This window comes from Spermophilus citellus (assembly GCF_964194105.1).
Source record: "Spermophilus citellus genome assembly, chromosome: 1".
Classification (NCBI taxonomy): domain Eukaryota; kingdom Metazoa; phylum Chordata; class Mammalia; order Rodentia; family Sciuridae; genus Spermophilus; species Spermophilus citellus.
The window spans coordinates 41,587,128-41,614,260 of NC_138182.1; the positions used below are offsets into that span (position 1 = coordinate 41,587,128).

The 27,133-nt window shown below is 38.1% G+C and overlaps 2 protein-coding genes across 2 annotated transcripts in view; both read left to right on the forward strand.

Annotated features, from left to right (window-relative positions):
* HTR2A (5-hydroxytryptamine receptor 2A) overlaps positions 1–16,746 on the forward strand; it is a gene marked incomplete at both ends in the record, with an annotated part of 56,413 nt that extends 39,667 nt beyond the window's left edge. Inside the window, one exon of the mRNA XM_081308315.1 lies at positions 15,941–16,746. Coding sequence (XP_081164441.1) covers positions 15,941–16,746 — 806 coding nt within the window. The remainder of the gene's footprint in view (positions 1–15,940) is intronic.
* The window catches only part of ESD (esterase D), a gene marked incomplete at its 5' end in the record, with an annotated part of 339,388 nt that overhangs the window by 269,268 nt on the left and 42,987 nt on the right, over positions 1–27,133 (forward strand). The gene's annotated exons all lie outside the window — the stretch shown is intronic.

Genomic DNA, 27,133 nt, shown 5'->3' on the forward strand with positions numbered 1-27,133 from the left:
AAACCTCTATTCCCATTTTCCATGTTCAAGTGTTTTTCTGCCTGACTTATTCCAATCAGCACTTTAATGTTAACACATGTGTGTGTAACCCAGCCAATTGACTTCTCCCTAGGATGTTAAAGTGAATGTGTTCTGTGGTGTGTGCTTCAGTGCACGTGTGTTTTAACCAGAATACACACTTCATAAAGGAGCTCATTCTTTTTTTCCTGCATTTCCTTATAAACTTTCTGGCTCATTACACTTTGACTGTAACTTTTGGTTTTTCATATTGCAATTTTTTTAAAATTATAAATTGCTTTCCTCTTTTCAGAAAAAGTACTCTCCAGAAGAAGTGGAACTATAAAGCTATAAAGCTATGATTTTACTAGGAAACACAGACACATATACTAGACACAGCCTTTGTACATCCAGATCCAATGGACCAGAATCCTCCCTGTGTTACAAAGAGTTGGGAGAATGATGCCTCTCCTGGAAGATGTGTAATAGTCACATGAACTAAAACATTTGCATTCATTTTACAAGGTTGCCTACCCCACCCCCATTCCACCCCTACATCCTCTGAAGGTCAAGTTGAGAAAAAATGTTCAATATCAACACAGATATGGTGTTCCAATTAGCTGGACTTATGAAAGAAAACAAGTATTGTAAAAAGAATAGTGGAGGAAATGGTAATCTAAAAAAAAAAGTTAATTTGGGAGTTGTGCCTTAAAAACTTACAGTAAAATATAATTGCTCCTAAGATCAAGCTCCTGAGAGCTAGGTTCCATATCTTATTCACTTTTGTATCTCTCCTGTGGGAAACCATACTAGCCTTCACCTGGATAGTATCTACATGGCTGTAATTGTGAAATTTTGTGGCACAACCACAGACAAAGGAGGCTGGTTCTCATAAAGTATTGCATAGGGTCAGCAGGAATTCTGAGCTCCAAAGCCCGTTGATTCAGGATCCAAGAACCAGGCCAGAACACTGTGACTTATTAAGCAGCATCTCTTCTGAAATGAGGGAATTTGACCCCTGAGCCCTGATGGCTAAACTGCTGAGACTGCAGATCAGAGAAGAGCACAAACTACAGAGCCAGGCTGACATGGCTGGAAATCCTAATTCTACTTCTTACCTTGTGACCTCAGACAAGTTACTTAACCTCTCTGTGCCTCTGTTTTCCCATCAACTCATGGAAATAATCATAATGCTATTTCATAGAATTGCTTTGAGGAGTAACTGGGATAATTTGTGCAAAGCACTTAGGACAGTTTCTGGAACACAGTAAACTTCATATAAGTATTTGCTACTAATATAATTTTTATGAATATTATTGCTACCACCACTACATATACCTTTCTGGGGGCAGCACTAGGTTGTAAAAATTTTTTTAATTGTTATTAACTAGGATTTTAGAGCAAGGAGACTGTTGGTGGAGAGCTCACAAATTAAATATCTTTACCTTCATTTTCTATAAAGGCCATATTTGTCAGAATTTGTTGATCCCCCAAATGACCTATATTTGGGCAATCTCTTGCCCTTGTCCCTATAACTAAGGTAACGAGTAAGTCTACTGTTCAGTCTTAATTGTTCTCTTCCCTTCTTTTTAGTTGCATGAGTTCCCAAAGTCATCTTTATTTGCTTGTTTATGTATTCCACTGTTTTTATTTGTTCTAATTAGTGATACATGAGAGTTGAATGCATTCTGCCACATCATACATAAATGGAGTATAACTTCTTATTCTTCTGTTGTACATGATGTAGGATCACATGGATCATATCATATATGCACATATGGTATTAATGTCTAATTCATTCTTCTATCCTTCCTACCCCTCCCCTCCCTTCACTCCCCTCTGCCTAATCCAAAATACCTCTATTCTTCTCAAACCTCCCCCTTCCTTATTGTGAACTAACATCTGAATATCAGAGAAAATATTTGCCTTTGGTTTGGGGGGATTGTCTTATTTCACTTAGCATAATATTCTTCAGTTCCATTCATTTACTGGCAAATGCCATAATTTCATTATTCTTTAAGGCTGAGTAATATCCCATAGTGTATATATACCACATTTTTTTATCCATTCATCTAAAGGGCACCTAGATTGGTTCTATAGCTTGGCTACTGTGAATTGAGCAGCTATAAACATTAATGTGGCTGTGTCACTGTAGTGTACTGATTTTACCTCTTTTGTGTATAGACTGAGGAGTGGGATAATTGGATCAAATGGTGGTTCCATTCCAAGTTTTCTAAGGAATCTCCATACTGCTTTTCATAGTGGATGCACCAATTTGCAGTCCCACCAGCAATGTATGAGTGTACTTTTCCCCCTGCATCCTCACCAACATTTATTTTACTTGTTTAATCTTTAAACAGTGGGTGCCAAAAGGACATGATCTTAGAAAAGATCCCTCCTTTGATGCAGTTCACATTCAGGGAGATGAAGAGCCAACAAGCAATAAACAGATCAGCAAAATCATGTCATAGAGAGGCAAATGGCTCAATGTAGGTCGAGTGTCAGGAAGAGATCCAGAGGAGAGGCACTTCCGGGGATATTGGATAATAAAAAAGAGGCAGCCATGAGAAGATCCATGGAGAGCAGATTTGTGGCAGTGGGAATAGCAAGGCCCATGTGCCCAGAGAGGTGATCGCTTACAGGGTTGCATAACAGGAAAGTCACATGGTAAGAAAAGGAGGGAGGGAGGGAGTCAGTTAGGAAGGAGAGTGAGGCCAGGCCCAGTCACTGAGGACTGTAACCAGGATGAGGAGCTTGGACCTTATTCTATGTACAGTGGGGGTCCCTGATGGTTTTAAGCCAGGGGTACAAAGGCAAGAGAAGAAGCCGTAGGAGCAGTGGGCATGGTCAGACACACATTTTAAGGGCTTAGATTACAGAGACGGCAGTGAAAATAGAGAAAGATTTGAACATAAAATATATTTCCTAAGTAGGACTGTGTAGATTCTTAGGTAGAATTATTAGGATGTTGGGGAGTTTTTGCTCAGAGAGGATAATAGAAAAGATAACTCCTAAGTTTTTGAGCTGTGTGTCTAGATGTACCATCTACTGGGATAAGGAAGATGGAGAGGGAGATGCCCATTAGAGACCGACAAGAGAGGCTAAGTAGGTAACTAGATATTTAAGCTGCTCATTACTTAATATGACAATGTGCTGCACTTGGGGGATTTTATTTGTTTTCTCTTCCTGTCTCCCATTTCTATCCCTATGGACCATGTTTAAGTATATGAGAGCTCACATAATTTCCAGAGGTGTCTCAAAACTCTTTATAAATAAACATTCTTAATATTAGATTTCAAATGAAAACAAACAGAAAACTAAGTAATCAATCTCATGTTTCAAAAGATCTATGAAAACGCCTTATAATAGGTATGGAAAGGCAATAGGGTTGTTAAAAAAAAAAACACTCAACTACAGTTTATGATGTCAAGGTCCTAAAAACGTGAGGTACCAAAGAAAAAATGTCAGACCTAGGTTTCAATCCTAACTCATTCAATTATGAACTACAAGACCTAGAGCAAGTAATAGAATATCTTGAAACCTCCTTTTACTTTATCTTGAAAAATGAGAATAATAATTCCTGCCTCATCAGTTCCTTGTAGCAATGAAATTTGCCAATGTGTGTAGAGACCTGCAAAGTGTCTGACACCTTGCAGACAGTCATAATAAAGATGGGTTTTTCCCACTTTTCACCTATCAGCAGAAACTCGAACAAGGATTTAAATATCTCTATCTGGTTTCATTAACTGTCAAGAAAATTACTTCACTCAGAGAACACTGAGCTCTTTCTATTGTAGCTCTTCAAAAACATCGATAAATTATCCTTTTGATGGCAACCAGATAAATTTCTCCATCAAAGCTGTTTTTTAGCCTGAAGTCAATGCATCCTTCTTAAAACTTAAGGGCCTACTTATACCGGGGAAGACAGAGAATTTACAAGCAGAAATCAAACCACAAAAAATATTTCTCCAATGCTGCAAAAAAAAAAAAAAAAAAAATTTCTGCCTCCAAATCCCTGAACTGATGTTTTTGAAGTATATAGAAGTTTGTAGAAGACAGAGTAAATGAAATTTCATTCAGTAGGGGCTTTAGTACTGCTTGCTGCAAATACAATTTGAGAGAAATAAAAACCTAAAGCTTGGGCTGGGGATATAGCTCAGTTGGTAGAGTGCTTGCCTCGAATGCACAAAGCCCTGGGTTCAATACCCACCAAAAAAAAAAAAAAAAAAAAAAAACCTAAAGCTCTTTATCCAGGTTTCCCTCAGCTGGAAGCTGGAAGTTTTGAGCCAACCTTGAGTGATGGATGGAAGAACTGTAAAGAAGCTTCTAGAATCCTAGAAGCTCAAAGAGAGAATAGGTAGGACAAGAGGAAGATAAATTTAGCTCAGGTTAGAAAAAGGAATTGTTAGTTAGGGATGTTCTATATGCCCAAGTAGTGTCCAGGGACACTGTCTGATTAAAAATTTAGCTTTCTGTGACAACAGTTATTTTTGTTCCTTTTCTTTTTTTTTGGGGGGGGGATTTGTTTGCTTATTTTTCTGAGTTCAAGGGGTACACATCTAACACCAAGCCCAGAAGGACCCTGCAAGAAAAGACCTCAGGACTTAGGAACCAAAACAAAAATCTACTTGATCCTTGTGGTTTAAATAGTGTCCATTTATCAAGATAAAGACAATGACCCCAAGAGTAAGGCCAAGGTGAGAGGCCCATAGAGATGTGAAATAAAGAGAATCCAAAAGAGTCTCTTTGTATCTCTAAAATCTGCCAGCTAATTACATAATGAGAAATGTATCTATCCCTCAGAGACATTTTGTTTTGCTCACACAATGTGTTGTGATTTTTTTTTATTGAACCTGATTGTACTCAGACATTATCCAGCTTACCATGCACCGATTTTCCAACTACCTTACACCCTACATCAGTTACATTGCTGATCCCATAAACATTTGATTTCATAGTTCTTTGTAGGTAGTTTGTATTTCCAGATTGACTCATTTTGAAGTATTAAATACTTGAACATCTGTTGACCAAAGAATTCACAGAAAAAAGATAGGGAGATCCCAATAGGAGGGAATAGCAAAGACCAGAAATTCTAGTGGGCACCATCTTTGGAAAACACACTTTCTGCCCCATCCAATTAAAGTAGCTACAAATCAGGCCAAATGAAGTGGACACCAGCCACTGCACTTGAAGAGCTATGGCTCTTTTAACTAACCTGTCAATACTTGGGGAAACTGTCAAGAGTCAGAACCCAAATTCCCATCCTCCTTATAGGTAGGACAATGGTTTCTAGCCTAGGTGCCAGCCAACAGCAGCACTCTGGTAGTATAGCAATTGGAAAAAAAGAGAAATGAGAAACAGGAAGAGCAAGCTGCCCCATGGTGTGCCAGTATGGCAGAGGCAGAGGATTTACAGGGATTACATCACTAGCCCCTAGCACAGAGGTGACTCTAGTGGCATGGTATGGCAGCAGGCACTTCTTTTGTGGTTCTCCCTATTGCTCAGTGGGCAAGGAACAGAGCAAAATATCCTCACCTGTCACTGTATCTGTCATGCAGTCATACTCCCAGAATGTTAGTCCATATAGCCTAGTCCTCTCCAGAATTCTTGGAATACTCAATACCAAGCTCATTTTCTGCCAAATCAAACAGCATCAGTTTCCATTACTCAAAACAAAAGTACCTTGTGGGTATCATGGTGCCTGCTGTAATACCAGCTAATTTGAAGGCTGAGACAGGAGGATCACAAATTCAAGGCGAGCCTGGTCAACATAGTGAGACCCTGTCTTAAAATGAAATTAATAAATAAGAAAAGATGAGGGTTTAGCTCAGCAGCAGAGTGTTTGTCTAGCATGCATAAGGACCTGGATTCCACCCTCAGTAGCACAAAAGACCAAAGAGACTGATAAAGCAAACAATGGCAGACCTATCTTGGAGAATCTTTCATGGAACCTTATAGAGAATCACTCACACAAACTCCCATGAACCCTAATGCCCAGCTTTCATGAAGCCCAGCTTTCATAACACCATGCTGGTGCGCACAGAGAAAGTACCCAGGAGAAATCTCTTTCATGCTTGTTTTCTGATCCTAATGTGTATTTCTAAAGCAATGTGACACTACACCCTCATGACCCAGTGCTCTTAGCAATTGACTATTGTTACCATATACAGAGAGGTAATTCCAATTTCACCATGTCCATTGTTAGTCATCTGGGGAGATGCTCTTGTTCTGCAAGGTCTTTATCCAGGGTGATGATCTGGTTTCATATTAATACAGGTCTATGTGCAAAGAAGGCAAGCCAGGTAGCCATTTTTAAACTAAGCTCTAAGGATGACAGCAAGCTGGGGTTTTATTTTTCTTAAGAGTCAGAGAGGTTGGAGATTTTCTCTCCAACTGGCATTTTTAGACAGAAAGAAGAACTTTTATTTGACTTTAAGGAAGGCTGAAACACTCTTCTCTTTGTCAGCTATTAGGTAATACTACATTTACAGCAACTGTCATTTATATTCCTCTTGGTAATCATTGAAGGAAAAACTTTAAATAATCTCCATTTTGCAGGGAAAAACTGAGAGAGATTAAGTGGCTTGCATAAAGTCAAAGGGATTCAAATTTGACTTTTCTGACTTTTTATTTTATTTATTATTTTTGGTACTGGGAATGGAACCCAAGACCTAATGCATGCTCAGCAAGCACTCTACCTCTGAGCTACACCCCAGCCATGGCTTTTCTCTCCTGTATCAGTGACATTTCAAAGTGTGTTCTGCAGGTGCCTGAGATCCCTGATCCAGGGGTTCAAGACTATTTTCAAAATAATAAGAAGTTATTTGCCTTTCTCCCTCATTCTTTTACGAGAGTGAAGATTTTCAGATACATTGGTGTATGAATACATAATTAACTGAAGCAGCAGCAGCTATACAGATCTGCTGTCCTTTTTTTTTTTGTATGAAGCCAGACATTAAAGATATTTTCAACTACAAAACAGTGCCACTTAGTATTAATTTTAGAAAATACATTAAAACATTTTTATAAAAATATGCTACCATGGAATGGGCTTATCACTATTATTTTAGATGAACTGATAAACAACTATTTTTAAATGTTCTGTTTAAATTTTTATTTCAATAGATACTGATAAAACCCACAGAAATGAAAACTCTTTGAAATCCTTGATAACTTTTAAATAAGCAAAGGAGTCCTGAGACCAAATGTTTCAGAACTGCTGTCCTACATTATAGTACACGTGCCAACAAAATCCAGGGTAAATGCAGATTTACTTGAATGCATCCTTTTTTTTTATGAATTTGATGCCAGTGTTAAACCTAGTTTTCCTGCTTTCTTCTCTATACCCTTTCTCTCCTTAGTCTCCTTTTGGATCAAACAGTTAATCAGTAGCAGTGAAAGGTCTTGAATTATAAAGCAACTGGTTGTAGATTCAAGCACCTTCTTCCTCTCAATATCCTTAAGCACCTTGTACAAAGGAGGCTCTTAAAGTTTTTGATTAATGGACAAGTGACCAAAACTGATTGCTGTCACAGATAGAGGACCTGTTCCATGCCTCTGATAAGCAGCAAGCAACATATATGCTTGCTTCCAAGCCCACAGCTGCACAGCAAAGAGCTGACTACCTCAGTCCCAGGGATGCCAGGTGCACCACAGCCAGAATACACAGATCTCTGCTGGCTCCTTGCCTTGGTCCTGACTCCCATCCAGATTCTATTCACCCACAAGGCCAGCTCAGTCTCCTACATGACTTTCCCAGGGATGCAAACCCATAATAAGCATCTACACTAATATAACATGGGAGCATTTATCCATGTCATCTCTTTGCTTCATGGTATGAGTCCTCCGTGCACTGCTGCCTTAATAAATCACATGTGTATATTTCGAATTCTCTATAAAATCTCAGGCTTTCCAAAGCTCCTCAAAGTTCTTTTGGATTACCTACAGAATCCTACATAGCTCTAAGTAAATTACAATCTGTCATCTAAATAAATCTTAGGAGTTCACAAACTAATTCAAACCCATTATGTCACTGTTCTCTCACCAAAGATCTGCATGTAAATGCAGGGGCTTCCTTTTTTATGATCTTTTTATTATCTCCACCTTATATGTGGGGACTTTAAAAATCAAGCAGCCTGGGGTCACCTGACTAATCATTAATAGGAAGAGACAAACTTATATCTTATGATTATAAATTTTGTGCTTTTACCACGATATGCTGATCTAGTTTCCTAATACTTGTTTAATTTACCTGAAAAAGAGCTGGGAGGAGCATAACACACCTGGCCCCAGGTTATAAATTAGAATCTACAGGAATAAACTCAGGTTTCCTGCTCTGCACTGTTTTAAGCCATCTTCTCCTTTGAGATTTTAGCTGTCGACGTGATCGGCTCCCACGCTGGCTAATCCTATGGGTAACTCTCTCAGAAGACTATGCAGATTCTACATCATATAAATATCCATTTTCTTTTTCTTTTCTTTTTTTTTTTTTTTTTTTTGTATCATGAGACTATTCAACTTCCTCATTTACTGTGTTTTCCTAGCCAAAAAAAAAAAAAAAAAAATGAAGGGAAGCTTTATAAAGTTTACTTGGTAATTTCAAGCTTTGTCTATAAAATGTATGATGATGTCCAACCGTCTCTTTCCTCTCCTTTGTTTACTCCTCAGTCCCACAAGTATTTACTAAGTCCCTGGTATGAGTAGAAGCCCATTAGATACTGAGGTAGTTTATAAGAAGTAGAAGAAAAGATATCCCTGCTACTGATGAGATTATTGTCTCATGAGGTCTAGTGACATTTCTAGAGAAAAATGCTAAGATATTGGAAGTATAAACCAATACAGCATAAATGATTAAGGAAGTTACAAAGGAATATAGAAATGAGTTCTTATTATAGAAAAAAAATTATTTGGGGAAGGCTTCACACAGGGGATGTACCTTGAGCTATGTTTTGAAAGAAATGTGAGATACAGTTTTAAAATATAATTTCTATTTGCAGCCCCCAAAATAATCATACACCCAAAGTAAAGGGGGAAATGTGCTTTCTACGCAAATGTAGTTGCAAGACAGTTTGTCCTGCTTCCCAGTGCCCAACCAGCTGCCACCCCCAAGCCCCACTACATAGAAATCCTGGAACCCCTACTAGTTTGTAAGGCATTTGAGAGAAGAAATTGAGAAGTCTCTGTAACACCTGGTTACTATTTACAGTGCCCCTTTCCCTATGATGCTCCATGCTTTTAGGAACAACGTAGCATGTCACAGCACCCACCTCCCCCTACACCAAAAGCTGCTCTCTCTGTCCTCTTTCCTATGGCAGCTTTCTTTCCAAGGCCCCACACCCTCAGAACTCTTCTCTGCTATGCATTTCTGTGCCACTGCTACAGAACTCCAGTTAATTGTCAACCCTCAAGGTATTGTAGGTACACAAAATGGGACTGTTCACTCTAACAGTGGGACATTGCATTGTACCAAGCACACCACTGGGAGAAGACACACAGGAGAAGATACAGGTCTTGGGAGTTCCTCAAATCACACTATACCATGAACTCAGAAATTAAGCTATGTGTCATATTCTTCTGCATAGTGTAAGACAGAGAGAGAACACCATGTGATCATATCAAAAATTGAAAAAATTAAGACCAAACTACAAAGACCTCCCCAGGTGAGCTGAAGAGTTCGTAATTGCTTGAGCACTGGGGACACCGTAGAGTCTCTGTACTGTAATATGGTAAATGTGGTGCTTTGGGATGCCGTGTGCAGGAGAAGCATCTAGAAGAACTGACTGCCTGAGAATCTGGATTATGGAGAGTCCTGCTGCACCCTAACTTTCCAGATAATTGACTGTTTCTCCACATGCTTTTGTGAACCAGAATCTCTACATTGAGATACATCAAATGCAAAACTCATTTTCCACACTTTCAGAAAGAAACACTCCAAAATCTGCCTCTTAATTCAAACGGGAGAAACAATTTAATACTTTCAAGGAAAGGTTCAATAATATGGGGCAGGGATAATTTTTTTTTTTCTAAGTAAAGTTTTTCTCATGAGCACATTACTAAACATGCAGTCAAGGAATGAATGCTGGTTGCTGGTAGATGGTATAATACATACTTATTTTTAAAAAGATGCAATGAATGATAAGTTGACTTGGAGAATTTTATTTTTGTTAATATTATTTTGATTGGCAAATCATAACTGTATAAATTTGTAGGGATAATGTGAGGTTGTTTTGATATATGTATATAATGTGGGATGATCCAATCAAGCTAATTAGCATATCCACCAAAGTTATTATTACTTGTAATTCCACCAGCAAAGCAAGGCTAAGATGATAATTTGTTCCAGTTACATCATATGATTCAAATTCTGTTTGGTTTTTATAACATCTTGTCAGCGGGAGAATGGTGAATGGAAGTAAATCTGCCCTGGGACAAAAGAGATGCCCGTGGGCTTCTAAGTACTTCAGTGACAGCTGGCAAACCTCACCTGCAAATTGGAATTTATTCTCTTTACCTTTCCACTGAATATCATAGAACAGGAAAGGAATAAGAATCAGAAGAGCCAGAGGCCACCTTACCAGCAACCTATTATAGGGACTATGATGGGGGCAGTTAGGCCACCAGCTTCTTCATGCATGGTTGCTTAGACTTCAGGGATCACTGAGTGGCTTTTGCTTTAATGTCTAAAGAGGGCCTGGGCATTTATATTCTTTAAAATATTAACATCAGAACCTCTCGGAATGAGGCCCAGGCAATAGAGTTTTTAAAATCTTCCAGTTTGGGAATAACGGCTGTTTATGAAAGAATCTAAGTGTCGATTGGAAGGATTTCATTTTTAAACTATCTGCCTGGCCTCAAAGAATAATTCTTCCCTGGAGGAAATTTTCACTTTGAGATTAAAGAACGAAGAAAGAAAGAATTTAGGTTCAGAGAATCACTGAAGTGTAGGTAATGTTTTTGCAATTTTATTTTTTAAAATGTGGAGTTAGTGAATATACATGAAAGTACCTTGAAATGTTGTGGTTTAATATTAGAGCTATTCGGAATTAATCAAAGAGGAAACATACAATTTCTTGGGTAACTGACATGCCTATCTAGCCCTCGGTTTCATGTGCATCTCTCTTGTCAAAGGACCATAGACTTGAAGGAATTTAGCAAGAGCATTATTACACCTTTGGAAAGACAGTGCGTCCCAGTCCCGGTTACCCTATCTATTCATTTCCTCTTCCCTGGCAGTGTGAGGATTATCCTACAGTGTTCACTTGTGATGCTGTCTGTCAAACTGCTAGTAAATCCCTTCGGATATCTTTTAAAAATTCAGCATGTGTTAAAATGCAAAGAAAAGGTATCAGTTTCAAGGGAATTAAAACCTCTGAACCAAAATTTTAGCTTTTTTTTTTCTTTTCCCTCCATTATCTACTCCACCCAAGGCCCATAGGGTTTTCCTTGTCCTGTTTCCTGTGGGAACTTGCTACCAACTGAAGCACCCTGTTTGTTCCATAAGGAAAGAACCTTGTCACATAAGTACCATTTTTCCTATGATATTAAAGCGTAAAAGCCCAGGATTAAGAATAAAGCCCAAGGGGCTGTGGCTCAGTGGTAGAGCACTTGCCTAGCATGTGTGAGACACTGGGTTCGATCCTCAGCACCACATAAAAATAAATAAATAAAAGTATTATGTCCATCTATAACTAAAAAGCTCCCCCCCCCCATTTTTTTTAAAGAATAAAGCCCATCTTTCACAGCCAGTGTTCAGTTCAGATCCTTTATCCAGCCTGTGCTAAGATGTTTGTTAGAGGTGCAAAGAGTCAGCAGGGCTACGGTTAAAAACAAAACAAAAAAGGCACCCATCAAAGCCTTTGCTCTCTGAAGTGTCAGTTGTTTCCCATTCATTTCATTGTCTGAGTTTTAATGGAAAAAAAAAATAAAAATGTGCATGGAAAATCCAGTACTGATGGTGAATTTTGATTGCTGTTTCCACTCCTCGGGAAAAAAAATGCATCCGGCAAAATGCAGAGTCACGTAGTTCAAGCTACTGTCTGTCTGGTCATAAAAGAAAATGCTTCATATGCAGAAATTTCAAGTGAGAGGACATGTCAGGTCTCCAAACACAGTTATTATCAAACAAAGCAGCCAGAAAATTAATGCCCTGGAGATGACTGTGACCATAATCCTGGATATCAGCCAGTGTCTTCATCTCTCTTGGTAGGACTGTGTTTTTGAACAGCTGATTAGACCCACAAAGCCCATCTAACTTCTTTGACATAAAATTTCTTCCCCTCTTTATAGAGGATTGTTTTAAGTTTCTGGCTACTGTTTTTATGAAACCTTGACATTTACTTACTATGAATGAGGACTTGAAAAACAATGATATATGAGAGTGTTCGAGATATTTTTGTTAGGTGTGAGGAGGAATGGGCCATTTAAAGACCCATGGGTTTGATTTTCCCCTCTACAGCAAGGTCTCCCTTTCAGACACAGAACTACCCCAACCTCTCACCACAGCCTTTCAGAGTGGTTCTTTATGTTGGGCATTTAAGGGAGGGAATCTCTCCATCAGTGCAAATGGCTCCTTCACCCCTTTCCCAATCTGGATGCAGAAACTGAGCCTTTCTGAAAAGGTGTGTGTGTGTATGTGTGTGTCTGTCTGTCTGTCTGTCTGTCTTCTCCAAACAAAGGACTGATTCAGTTCTAAACTCCAAATGATTAAAGAATTTGGCATTTTACATAATCCTACATTCTGGTTAATTGAAAATTGACATTTATAAATTATCAGATTATAAACAAATAGAACAAAGGCTCTCAAAATAGTAACTTCCTTTGTATTAATTAAGAAAATGAACAACCAAGAACTTAATAACAAAAATCATACACCTTTTTTGACAGTTGGTGTTTTGTTTATGTGTATCATGACTGATAGTAATGGCTGTGATTCATCATTTTAGAAAAGTAATCAACAGTTCTAGTTGTACCAAATTAAAATTGATTGAGACCCAATAACACCTTGGCAGAAGCTAATAATCACATCATTATTAACTACATAGCTAGTCACCATAACTCCTTTTTTTGACTTAAGAAGATCCATAATATGAAGTATATATTATACTTTATATAAAGCTTCTTTTGGCTTAAGAAGATCTATACTTTAAAGTCTAGTGTATATAAACTAATTAAAATCGATTAGAAAAAAATAATGTCCATGTACTTTTATAAATATGATCATTCTGCAGAGAAAACTACTCCCATGTTTATGTACCATTGGTAGAACATCCCCTTTGGATGAGGCACCACCCTGGGTGCTCTGAATACTTGATACATCTTATCCTTGACATATCTGTGAAAGCATGCTGGTACCAACCTCATATCATAGATGAGGAACTGAGCAGAGATGAAATGACAGTCCAGGAACCCAGAGCCACAGCCAGGACTCAAATCCAGGGCTGTTTCAAATGGATGCCCAACACATCTGGTCTACTGAGTAGGCAACCAAACTAAAAAGTCTGTGGATGACACAGGAAACATCTTTCACAGATGTATGTTCAAACATTGGAAGAAAATATACTCTTCATAGAAATCATATTTTAGCTTTTATGATGAAGAGGTTTCTGAAGGATAAGAAAGACTAGTGGGTCTCAGAAAATGTTCCCCTTAGAGCCACAACTCTCAGCCCACAGAATGTTCCTGATAGCAGTTCAGACACAGAGAAGAGTGAAGGACAGGATGAGTCATTAGCCACCATAAGTGTTCTTAAGGACAGTTCTGATGTCATTTATCGCCACCTTCCAAGAATTATGGAATGGCCTTGTGGAGACAAGTGGCAGATATTGTCATTGAAGTCTGTGACAATAACAGTAAATGGCACCAAGAAAGATTCGTGTTAGACATTGTACAACCTCAAGCTAATGTTCCCTCCTGCCAGAACAGCCAGGGTGGGGCTATATGAGGTTGGGATGGTCACACCTGTGGTTGGATGGAGCTGAACTTTTCTGAATAAGCAGAAGTCCTATTACATGTCCTCAAATGGACTTTTTCCCCATGGGTGGAAAGAGTCAAGTAGTGGCCACCGACTCGGAATGAACCAGCATTCTTGACTAGCCAGAGATCTCATCTTAGACTACAGAGGGGTCAGAATGATAGCAGGACTCTCTCTGTGTTTTACAGCTGTAGGGAGCTTACAATATGGGCAGGAATGAGAAGGAGACCTTTTCTTATCCTTCCTCCCAAGTAGTCCCTGTACTGTCTGCCCTTTTGCAAAAGAAGCAACCTTGAACTAAGTTATATGGTTAATCGCTGTTTCCTCTCCTCTCCCATATCCCTGCATCTTCCTTTATGGGAGAAAGAATAAGCCATCTCATGGTTGCCTTGGCCGGTCCCAGGCCAGCTCCATAAGCAGAGACAGGCCTCAGCAGAGACAACCTCCCTGGCATCTCCCAAGCTTCAGAAAGAGGACAGAATGTACAACATGGTCAGTCAAATCTCCCTTCATGGAGAGGGTCCTGTCATCATGGAGAGAAATTAGCAAGGATCAGAGTTCCTCATTTCTGCTCTCCACCCTGACCTGAGCCCCGGGCCTAGGGGAGCTTTATAGATCCCCCACATTTGAGTGACAGAGCATGACTATAAGCTCATGCTCCTAGGTATTGTCACATTCTGTACCTAACTCTGAAATTGTCAATAAATAAAAATCTGGTGCTGCCTTTGCTATTGTAATCTACCCTTATGAATGCTCTACCACCAAAATATATGATGACTTTAGTGGCAAATTTGAACACTAACTGCAAATTTAATGATATTAAGGAAGTATTCACTTTCTATTTAGACGTGAGAATGGTATTGTGATAATGTTAGGTTTTTTCTAAAAGCGCTTAGATTTTTAGATCTAACATAATAAATATCTGCATATTAAATGATATGATGTCAGACTTACTTCAAAGATAGGATTAGTTTAAATCAATTTGGGGCTGGGGATGTGGCTCAAGCGGTAGCGTGCTCGCCTGGCATGCGTGTGGCCCGGGTTCGATCCTCAGCACCACATACCAACAAAGATGTTGTGTCCGCCGAGAACTGAAAAATAAATATTAAAATTCTCTCTCTCTCTCTCTCTCTCTCTCTCTCCTCTCTCTCTCTCTCTTTAAAAAAAATCAATATTAGTCGTATTTCCAAAGATACTTAAAATATGTGCAACTTTATGATTTAATTTTCAATGGAATAAGATCCAAAATTGTAATACAGTAGTGCATATATACATACATTTTATATATACGTACATATGTATATGTGAATGGAAGAAGAAATGTAAATTATGGTTATCCCTGGCCAGTGAGAATACATGTTTGTTTTATTATTCATTGTTACTTTTTCGAATTTTTCGAATTTGCTGGAAGGACAATTTTCTATGTTTATAATTTTATAAAACTATTTTTATATATAAGTGATGCTCATGACATTGTTATATGGAAAAGTTACAGAATATGATATAGAACCCTAATCATTGTTAAATGTGCACACATGGATGTGTGTCTATATATGTTTGAAATAAGCAGCATCGAATTATGAATCATGATTATCTAAGGATGATGGTGTTGTTGGTCATTTTTGTGTTTTCTTTGCTTATGTGTGTACTTCTACAATTAATAAGTTAAATTATAATCAGAAAAATGTGACATTAAAAATTAATGCTAGATTTATTATATCCTTTGTATATAATATATTTATTATATCCTTGTATATAAGACTATACAAGGCATGACAACATACACGGAACTGTATAATATGTATGTATTCATAAAACAGGTAAGTCCAAAGGAAATCTAAATTCTCATTTGTATGTTAAGGTTTCAACAAGGTTGGTATAAAATCCCTTGAAGAGCCACTTTATGTGGCAATGTTCTTGCCTTTGTGCACTGGGTTCCTTAGTGATCCCGTTTCATTTTCTGTCCTGCTCCAGGTATATCCATGCCAATACCAGTCTTTGGGCTGCAGGATGACTCCAAGGTCTTTAAGCAGGGGAGCTGCTTACTCGCTGATGACAACTTTGTCCTGATCGGCTCTTTTGTATCCTTTTTCATCCCCTTAACCATCATGGTGATCACCTACTTTCTAACTATCAAGTCACTCCAGAAAGAAGCTACTTTGTGCGTGAGCGAGCCGGGTACACGGTCCAAACTCTCTTCTTTCAGCTTCCTCCCCCAGAGCTCCCTGTCTTCGGAAAAGCTCTTCCAGCGATCCATCCACAGGGAGCCAGGGTCCTTCGCGGGCAGGAGGACGATGCAGTCCATCAGCAACGAGCAGAAAGCGTGCAAGGTGCTGGGCATCGTCTTCTTCCTGTTCGTGGTGATGTGGTGCCCTTTCTTCATCACGAACATCATGGCTGTCATCTGCAAGGAGTCGTGCAACGAGGACGTCATCGGAGCCCTGCTCAACGTGTTCGTCTGGATCGGTTACCTCTCCTCCGCCGTCAACCCGCTGGTCTACACGCTCTTCAATAAGACCTACAGGTCCGCGTTTTCGCGCTACATTCAGTGTCAGTACAAGGAAAACAAAAAACCGTTGCAGTTGATTTTAGTGAACACTATTCCGGCCTTGGCTTACAAGTCTAGTCAGCTCCAAATGGGACAAAAGAAGGATTCCAAGAAAGATGCCCAGGCGACAGAGAATGACTGCTCCATGGTTGCTCTAGGACAAGGGCCTCCTCCGGAAGATGCTTGCACAGACAGTGTCCACACGGTGAACGAAAAGGTTAGCTGCGTGTGATAGGCTGGTTGCCATGGCAACCGTGGAGGGCACAGCAAACAAGTTTTCACCTCTCTGGAGAAACAAAAAGTAAGGGAGGCTGGAAAAAAAAAAAAAAATTAGGTCGCTCTAGTGGAACCGATAGTAACTACAGGGCCCTTAGTTGTATTCTGTCAATGAAAAGCAGGGTTCCTTGCCACAGGTTGTGCACTTGAAACATGTTCTGACAGCATTTCAGCTGTGAGCTTGATGATCCTTTTAATGTTATAAATGATGTCTTTAAATAAGCTTTTATTGTACAATTATAATGAGGTCCTAAATAAATCAAGATTAACTTCTCTTACTGAATGGAAACCTTGCCACTAATGGGATCCAGTTGGTTACCTACTGCTGTAAATAAAAATAGCTATAAATAGTGAAAGTTTGGTTGACTATAATGGCCTCTTCAATAAAGAAAAATATATAAAACTTACCATGACATACATTTTGAAAGGAAAACAAAAAGACACTAACGACAGTGTTGTGAAGTCTGTACTGCTAAGATAATTAAATGAAATACTTGACAACATTTTTTCATTCCTGCTTTCTCATAGATGCCATTGTGAAGTAGTCACAAGATTGCTGGCATTTGCTGCATTCCAAGTTCATTCTTCTCAGAAGCGAAAAGATTTTAAGTGTTACTGAATACCAATTGCTGCTTTCTCTTCTACTTCTTGTTCTGTAATCTGAATTTCCAGTGTGGTCTTGTTTAGTATTTGTTCTTCTGTATTAGTATGTGATAGGTAAGCTATCAAAAGGATAATTTCACATTACCAAAAACAGTCTAGAAGTTGCTTCTTTAAAACCGTACCACACAGGTATCTGGTAACTCGCTGTGAAATGACTGCACCATGCATGCGCACCTTTGGGCAGCAAATAGAATATCGATGTAATGGTGTCAAGGTTGATAATAAACTTAGGTTTCTGGTTGTTAACAGTAGTAGGGTCTTAGGACAAATATGTGAAAAGCTGGTGATTTTCCTGTTGGCACTTATCAGGTAAATTGATGCTTTCAGATGAATCAATTTACATTATTTATTAAAACTGCTCAGCTTGGTTCTACAACCATCTATTGAGTGTATTCTCATGGGTGGGGGCAATTTTCTAGATACTAGGGACATAAAAATCATTAAAACAAAATCCTTCCCTTAAGACAAATGACTAAACTGAAATGGCCCTTGTTAAAAAAATATCAAACTCATTCTGAGAATTAGTTCAATTTATTTCCTCTTTATCTGGTTCAGAAACAGGTTTGTTACAACTGTGAGGGTGGTTTTCTCAGTAAGTTTTTCTGATTGGTTACCAATAAATGTCAAGCAAACAAAGAAGGGGGTGTATATCAGCTGAGATCAAACGCTGTAATTAATATAGAAAGGTACACCTCAATCTGGACTTAATTTATGACTACCAAAGTATTGAGCAGAATTTTGTCCTGTCTCTCTAAAATCACAATTATCTTACTATTATTGACACTAGAGTCTCTAGTAAAAATCAGACAAATATAATATTTGGTAGAAATGATTTAAAGAGAGAAAAAAGATTAACTATAGTTAATCCAGCTTCATACTGTAATGCTTTAACTTAAACTGCACATGATTATTGGAATAGATGTTGGATTTATGATTACACTGATGAAGCATTTCTGTTGAATATTAAGTAGCTTTTGCCCTAATTTTTTGGAAAAAAAAATACAGATTTGAAAATTAATGTAGAAAATATTGTTATATAATTTGGAAATGCACTAGGGCTGTCCTTCCAGATATGTTGAAAGATAGTTCACTATTTTAATGCTAGCATTTATAATATGCCACTAGTACCAAGGCTGCATTTGAACCAGACTACTTCTTAATGATCATATGATACCAACTGATGAAAATATAGTCTGTGCTCTAATGTATTTTTCCTTAGTTTATAACTCTGCTCATTTCATTATATAGTAAAGATTACAGATTTCCCCATGTATTCAATCTTGATCAGAATAAACATACTGCCTGACAGATATCTTCTGACTGCATATATAGTATAAATGTGTATGTTTTTCCTGCAAAAATATCTATTTAAGTGTACATAGACATATATATAACTGTATATATGTACAGACATGTTCCCATGCACTTTATTCAATATTTATATATTTATATGGAGGAAAAGAAAATCAACGAAAAAACTCAGTATGTACACATGTGTGCATGTTTGTGTCATGTCGATTTAAATGTAAAATCATGTTCTAATATTCTTATGACCTTCCATTGCTATCACAGGAAGCTAAAGCATAATAGAAGCATAGCCCTTTAAATTAACTGGAAGTTGCTCTACTTTTGAGGAAATACTTTAGCACGATTCTATGAGGGTGGTGAAAAGAATAGTCTATGTGCATAGTTTATTGGTTTTCAATTAAATGGTAACTTTGGGTCCTTTGTTCAGTCTGGGGACTTCCTGACTACTATGGCTTTTTATATATACTTCACCCCAATGAAACAGTCCTCAAACAATTTATGGGTCAGTGATGAAAGGATTCTCTCCTAGCCATTATTATTAAAACAGAGTAACAAACCTTTACTTTCTTTAAGTTGAATGATAAATTCTTCTACACTCAAAAGAAAGGAATTAAACGCAGTAGTTAGAAAAAAAACTTGATTTAATAACTATGTAATCTACTTGGCCACAGCGCCATCTCATGGTCATTTTTTGAAGTGCTACTGTAGACAAATTGAACTGTTCCCATACTGCTTTTAGGAAAGGGTGCTTCTCTCATTTGTGCATCAATGGAACATATTTATAAAGTGTTAAATTATTCTGTGCCATATGTAACAAATACAGTGAAGATTATTTTATGTACTGGTTTTAATTAAGGTGATTCTAAACAATTTCAAGAATGAATAATTGTAAATAAAGTATACTCAAAAAGGAATGCAATTTTGTGTGTGTCCATAGCAGTGTCTACTAAAGGAAATTACCCCAAACCTTCCATGTCATCTGGCCGGGAATTTCAAGTCACTTCCTGATTTTTTTTTTTTTCAGAATAAAATAACCTGTGTTTCTGGAACTCAGCCGTGTCAAAGAACGAGGACCCACCTGGTTAGATTAGCTTTATGGTCACATTTCAGTTTCTAATGATCTACAGAAAACAAATGCTTCTGTTTGATCAACAGTCTGGTTCCACACAGCCCAACAACATGGAGGACCACTGGTGTGCCCCAAGGCCACACAGGTATGCCTTGCACAAGTACATTACCACGCACATACACATTCATACATTCTTTCTCTTTCTCATGGAAATGAAACTAAAGAGATATAGTATCATTAGACCAAAAAAAAAGGTAAAATTAAACTATTTCACCTTTAAGTGTAGGCAAAGCATGTGAAATATTTTTTCCAGCTGGAACTCCATATGTTGAGTACCTACCATACACCAGGCAATGAGCTAATTGCTTCACTTGCTTTACTTATCAGACTCTTCACAACAATCCTACAAGGTACAATTATTCCCTTTTTTTCACAGATGAGAAAAACTGACATTGGAAGTAGTTAGTAACATGTCCAAAGTCACATGATTGACAATAAAATTAGCAAGCTCAAGCCTGTGTCATCTGATTCCAACATATGAATTTTTTTCCCAACCTCATCTGGTACAGGGGAAAAGCACTTTTTCAAACTAAATTATGCAAGTTGCTATCCTAGCTTCCCCACTCACTGGTTGAGTTTAGGCCATCATTTGACATCCCTGTACCTCAATCACATCATCTCTAGAATGGAGCTGCTAGTGTTTGACAACCTGTAAAAGAGTATGTGAATATTACAAATGGGTTGTTATTATAAAGAAAAGAACACCAAAGCCTCCATCAAGTATTAACCATCAGTCTGAATTTGAGACAAAATTGTGGAATAGACAATATTATTATTCAGTCACTTATTCTGTCCTATAAATGCTTCACCTTTTTGGAAAACTTTCTATTTCTACTTTGCCCTCACCATGACACAGAGATCCCTTCATTGAACTCTTTTATTGCTTCTATCAACATCTGCTCATCCTATATCTTGTTTCTCAGGCCTCTACTCTCTGCTAGAGTACTAATAAGTAATTAAGCTGACAAACCACATGTATCATTGACATCTCTTCAACCATCTGCTGTGGTCTTAATCCTAAAAGCAGAAACCAGAAGCAAACAGTTTAGGTGCCACAGAAACAAGTGAGAAAGAAAGCTAGGGATAAGAAATGTTTCCTATGATCTGACAAATGACCATCAGAAAAACAATTACCTTCAGATAGATATTCCCTAACTTACACAGTTTTATACGTAAACTTTGAGTCTTAATCAACAATAATGACTAAAAGAAACATTTGTAATTTTTGAGATTTCAGATGGGCTGGGGATGTAGCACAGTGGTAGAGCACTTGTTTAGCATTCAAATAAACCCTGGGTTCAATTCCCCAGTATTGAAAAGAAAATTTGTCTCAACTGGAAACAGTAATAATATTACTAAGCTTTTTCTCAGGTTTTCTGATCAATAGATATTTGTTCCAGTAAGTGCAATAAGACAAAACTTCTTGGTTAATTTCTAATTATTTGCATGTGGCTTGCAAAAAGCAAATGGTTTCCTTCACCTTGCCCTTAATAGTGCAACACCAATCTTAACTTCCCTTTTGATATTTGACATCAGTATGTCTACATGAGACATTACAGTACCAGAAGTCTTCCTACCCAGTTGGAGCCTCTGAGACAGGAAACCTAGGTCCAAGCTGCTACTGTACTTTGACCCTGGACAAGTCATAGTTTCTCTCTCCTCAAGTGTATAATGGAAGACTTATAGACAATGATCTCAGCAGGAGTCTATTCCAGGTCTAGGTTTATATAAATACTGAAGGGTCCATCTAGACTTTGATGAACCTACACACAGTTTCATATACAAAAACTATTCTGAAATTCACAACTCTCACATTCTCTGGTTGGATTTCAAATAAATGATAACTTGAACTTTCACAGATAAGTCAAATTATCAATGATCTAAGGGCTTCCAAGATATGAGACCAAGAGTCAGATATCAACATAAATGATTTCTACCATGGAACTTTCTCACAGTTGGCCTCTCCTTGGTAATTTCATAGCTACCATAAGATATTGAGTTGCTCTTTTAAATAGCCCCCCACCTTCCTGAAGAATAATTGCTCCCTCTATTTGAGATAAAAAATTCCTTGAGGGGTTAACATTGAAAATCCCATATAGATTTAGAACTCTGTGATTCAGAGAACTTTTTAAAACCTAGATTTTTTTATTGAAAGTGAGCCAAGGTTATTTAAGTTTTTATTTATAATTAAGATTATGAGATCGAAAATGGTATTTATTCTGTGTTCTAGCGGACAGCACGACTTGTACTTCCTGTCCTCCATCTACTCCGGATACTGAAAAGTAACGTATGCCATTATTCAGATCATCTTGTCTTAGTCAGGGTGACCCTAAGAGCAGAGCCAAGTCTTTGGTGGAGATTATTATGTGGTGATCTCAGGAAGCAGATTGAATGAGACAGGGAAGAAGGACAAGTAACCAAAATACATCTAAATCGGGTAGAACAGTCAGTGCTGCAAACTCATCACTCCCTCCACAGGTCTGCTAGTGAAGGTCCACTGTCAGTGTATCATGCGTCAGATACAGTTGAGTGTGGGCATTCTGGGGATGGAATTGCTCTTTTATAAAAATTGCATAAGATATCATGCAGGAAACTATGCAATTCCTTTTACCAAATTTATTTTTAATTTTGTTCATCCCTCCAGCTTAGTCAAAAATAAGCCTAACTGGCAGGTGGATAACTGAGCACACCTATCCAAGGATGGTGCCTGACAGACTATGTATGACCAGATACCCTGAGGCCATGCCAACACCCTGACAGAGTGGCACTTGGGACAAGGACAAGAATGGAGGATTTAGAAGTTTGTCTTAAAGGGGGGAAAATGCAAATTAGATTATTTAATATCCCTATTTATCAGAACAAGTGTCAGATAGATCAGATCAAGTCCAGAAACTCTTTGGGACCACTCAAAAAGAATAAATGTTGTTGAACCTAGAATTATAATCATTATCATGAGGGGCTGTGGATGTAGCTCAGTTGGTAGAGTGCTTGCCTTGCATGCACAAGGCCCTGGGTTCAATTCCCAGCATCACAAAAAGAAAAGAAAGAAATTTGGGCTGGGGATATAGCTCAGTTGGTAGAGTGCTTGCCTTGCCTGAATAAATCCCCAGTGCCACACACAAAAAAAGAAGCTATCATGATGCAAATATTATTCCAATTTATACTAAGCATTTAAAAAAAAACAACGAAGCTATAGGTGCATTTATGTAACATTCTGCTTCAAGAAATTTGCCTTAATGACATACAGTCAGGATAGATAGGTAAATTGAGTCCCATTAGATAAGTCAGACCCATTTAGAGTGAGTCCTGGGAAGTTGTAGACTGTCCCCTGAAGGATTTAAATGTTAATTCCTTCAGAGCCTTTCCTCCACCCTAATCAAGAACCTGCCCCTCCCTACAGGAAGCTATAAGGTTGTGTAATTAATGTATCCTTGGCTGCTCCATCCTGCCCTTCCCCCTTCACCTGTTTCCCACCTTTTGGCCACCCCACCTTGTCAAATGCCTGTAAGTAGGAAGGAGAAAGATAAGGGGAAGAGGGGAGGAGAACAGAGGAAGCCTAGGACATACACAAAGGGCAGAACACCCTGCTTCTGGGGATACCAGGACACCAGCTATGGCCCCCTTCTCCCTCCCTGGAGAAGTCTATGTTACCAGCTTTTTAAATAAACCCTGCTTTATATGCTTGCCTCGCTTGGCTGGCTTCTCTAATGTTCAAACTTCAACATGTGAGGAAGCAGGACTCGTCACCAAGAACTGGCAGTATGCCCGTGAGCCTTCACAATAGTAAAACCAATGAGGAAACCGGGACAAATGCAGATCCACGTGACCGTTAAGCTTTTACTGTTTTCTAGTTCCACTATACTATCACTCAGAAAATATTTTCTATAAAGAGCCAAATTGTTTGTTTTAGTGTTTGGGGGCCATCTAGTCTACAACAATCATTCGACTCTGCTATTATAGTGAGAAAGCAGTCATGGAGAATAAGCAAATAAGAGAACATGACTGTGTTCCAAAAAAAAAAAAAAAAAAACCCCTCTTTACAAAAAATAAGCTGTGGCCCAGATTCAGCCTATACACCGTAGTAGAACAACCCCTGGGTTATACCATCCAACAATAATAATAATTACAACTACCATAGATATTACTGCTACTATCCCAACTATTCATTTGAACCCTCATTGAATGTTAAATGTGTTAGTTACTTTAATATATCATCTCTCACGTAGTCCTTGTAGTAGTCCTGGTACTGCATACTTTCATTATGACCTCCATTTTATATGTGAGGAAACTAGAGATTAAGGAACTTGCCCAAGCTCATACATAGGCATTGACTGAGCTGGGTTCCTCCTGAAGTCTCTAACTTACTATGCAGGGTAAATTAGACTTTTCTGAATAAACGTATTTTCAATCCCTAAGTCTAGTTGAATGTCAGCATGATTAATACTCTCTATAAAGATAATTCTTGATTTGATTTGACAGAATCATGGCATGTTTGTTGCTGTCTCTTCTCTTGGCTCCTCTTCATGCCCAGAGAATGTATCTTACATTAAGTTCTTCCTAAATGAAGGAGGAAATGCGTTACATTGTGTCCTTCATGCCAGTAGAATTATGTTCAAAAATAAATGTCTGATATGTTCTTTCTACTTCCTATACTCATCAATAAAATAATGAATTATGACTGAAAAACAAGTACTATTTTAAATGAGTACCAGACAGGCTAATCATGCAGACTGGAAATCTCCAAGTTCCTTTAGAGAATATGGAGTTTAATGTCAGGAAACAAACAGAAACAAGTAAATCATGAATGTCAAATAGACCTTAAAGAAATGCAGAGAGACACAACTCACTTCATACCAAATTCAAAGTTGTCTGAGGGATGCAGGTACAAGTTCCTCTATTTTCCACAAAGACCTCAATCACCCTGTTCCTCTCTGGGCCTCTTTCACTCATTTTCCTCCTACTGATCCGTTTCCTTCTACCTTCTTACCTATAACATGTGCTCACTCCTGGTCTACCATGACTTCTCTCTACCTGGTGGGATTTCATCATTGACTATTGACTATTCATCATTGATTTCATCATTCACAAATGACATGACCTTCCCAGTAGTCCCTGTACAGACTTCTAAGAGAGGCCTGATCAGGTGAGGTTGGTCCATGTTCTGTGCATATGACAGATTTTGTTCTACGCCCTGCTTTTGGGCTGCAGACCAGATTCTGGCCCATGCCCTTTCCAGTGGTGGGTGTTCTCACAAAAGGCCCCTTGACAGAAGGAGAGTTTTAATATATAAGGGAAAAGAAGTGTCTATCACTGAATCTAAATGCTAACCGATACCCCCTTGACAAGGAGGAATCTACTGACTTACTGTTCTGGTAACAGCAAGTTACCAGTCCTCCCATTTTGTTTTTCCTTCTAATATAAGTATTTCCAATTTCTTGTCCAAAAACTAGTCTGCAAAACAGAATGTTCACAGTAGTTGACTCTTTAAGAAACATTAACAGAAGTCAGCCAGCCAATTTCCTTTTATGAGACAATCTGCAACACAGTCATCACTAAATAAATACAGAAGCTTGAATATGAAACCCTTGGGAAACAATGGATAGGAGATGAATTGGGCTCAATGACGCTTCTCTGATGCTGGCCCTGAAAATTGTGATTCGATGACCTCAGCAAGCAATCACAGTGTGCTGTGATTAAAATAGCCACATTACAATCTAAAGAAAATTGTACAATTTAGGAGGAAAAATCTGCCAAACCTCAGTAGAGGAGAAAATCATTTGGTAACTGAATTAGAAACATTTATGTCATTGGGTTGACAATATCCACTGATGTTACAACCGCATTCGTACAAGAGGAAAGGCTTACAATGACTCCTGTGCCTACGGCCCCCAGGGAAAATGCCTAAATTATACCTGTGAGCAGAGAGAATAGATTTAATTCTCTACAGACCAGAACTCTAAAAATAAGTGAGAGAATTGGACCTTAATAAAACTAAGGAAATAAAATGTTTCTCCTGCAATGCAACAAAAAACGTTTGAGTTATTCCCTATTCTTTGGGTTTACAAGAAAAGAATTACAGAATAGAGCTCAAGTGATTTATTTTTAGAGAATATCACAATGATTCAAAGTTCACAGGAATGACATTATGTAGAGGCTGAGTTTGAAATCTAATGCTAAAAGATTTAGAAAGGTTATGGGCTTAGAAGTTACATGGACAGTACTTTGAATTCTACCTCTACTACATACTGACTGAGGAAATTATTTAGATTCTGTCAGACTCATCTGTTAAATGGCGATAATTGTATTTTGTGGAGTTGTAAGAATCGGATTTGTCCATATGTATTAGATTGAAATCAAACTCCTATATCTCACCCTGCACAAAACTCAACTCAAAGTGAACCAAGAACCTAGGCATTAGACCAGAGACCGGGTGCCAACTAGAAGAAAAAGTAGGCCTAAATCTCCATCATATCAGCTCAGGAACAGACTTCCTCAATAAGACTCCTAAAGCAGAAGAAGTAAAATCAAGAATCAATAAATGAGATGGTATCAAACTAAAAGCTGCTTCTCAACAAAGGAAACAATCAAGAACATGAAAAGAGAGCCTACAGAATGGGAGAAAATCTTTACCACCTGCACCTCAGATAGAGCATTCATTAATCTCCAGCACATACAAAGAACTCAAAAACTTAACACCAAAAAACCAAATTACTCAATCAATAAATGGGCAAAGGAACTGAACAGACACTTCACAGAAGAAGAAATACAAAAGATCAAAAAATATATGAAAAATGTTCAACATCTCTAGCAATTAGAGAAATGCAAATTAAAACTACACTACAGTGAGATTCCATTTCTCTCCAGTCTGAGTGACAATTATCAATAATACAAGTAACAACAAATTTTGGTGAGGATGTGGGTAAAAACGTTCACTCATACATTGCTGATGGGACTGCTAATCAGTGCAACCACTCTAGAAAGCAGTAGATTCCTTAAAAAACTTGGAATGGAACCACCATTTGACCCAGCTATCCCACTCCTCAAATTATACCCAAAAGATTTAAAATCAGCATACTACAGTGACACAGCCTCCTCAATGTCTATAGCAGCTCAATTCACAATAGCCAAGCTATGGTACCAACCTAGGCTGAATGGATTTTTAAAATGTGGTATATATACACAATGGAATATTACTCAGCCATAAAGAAGAATGAAATTATGGCATTTGTTGGTAAATGGATAG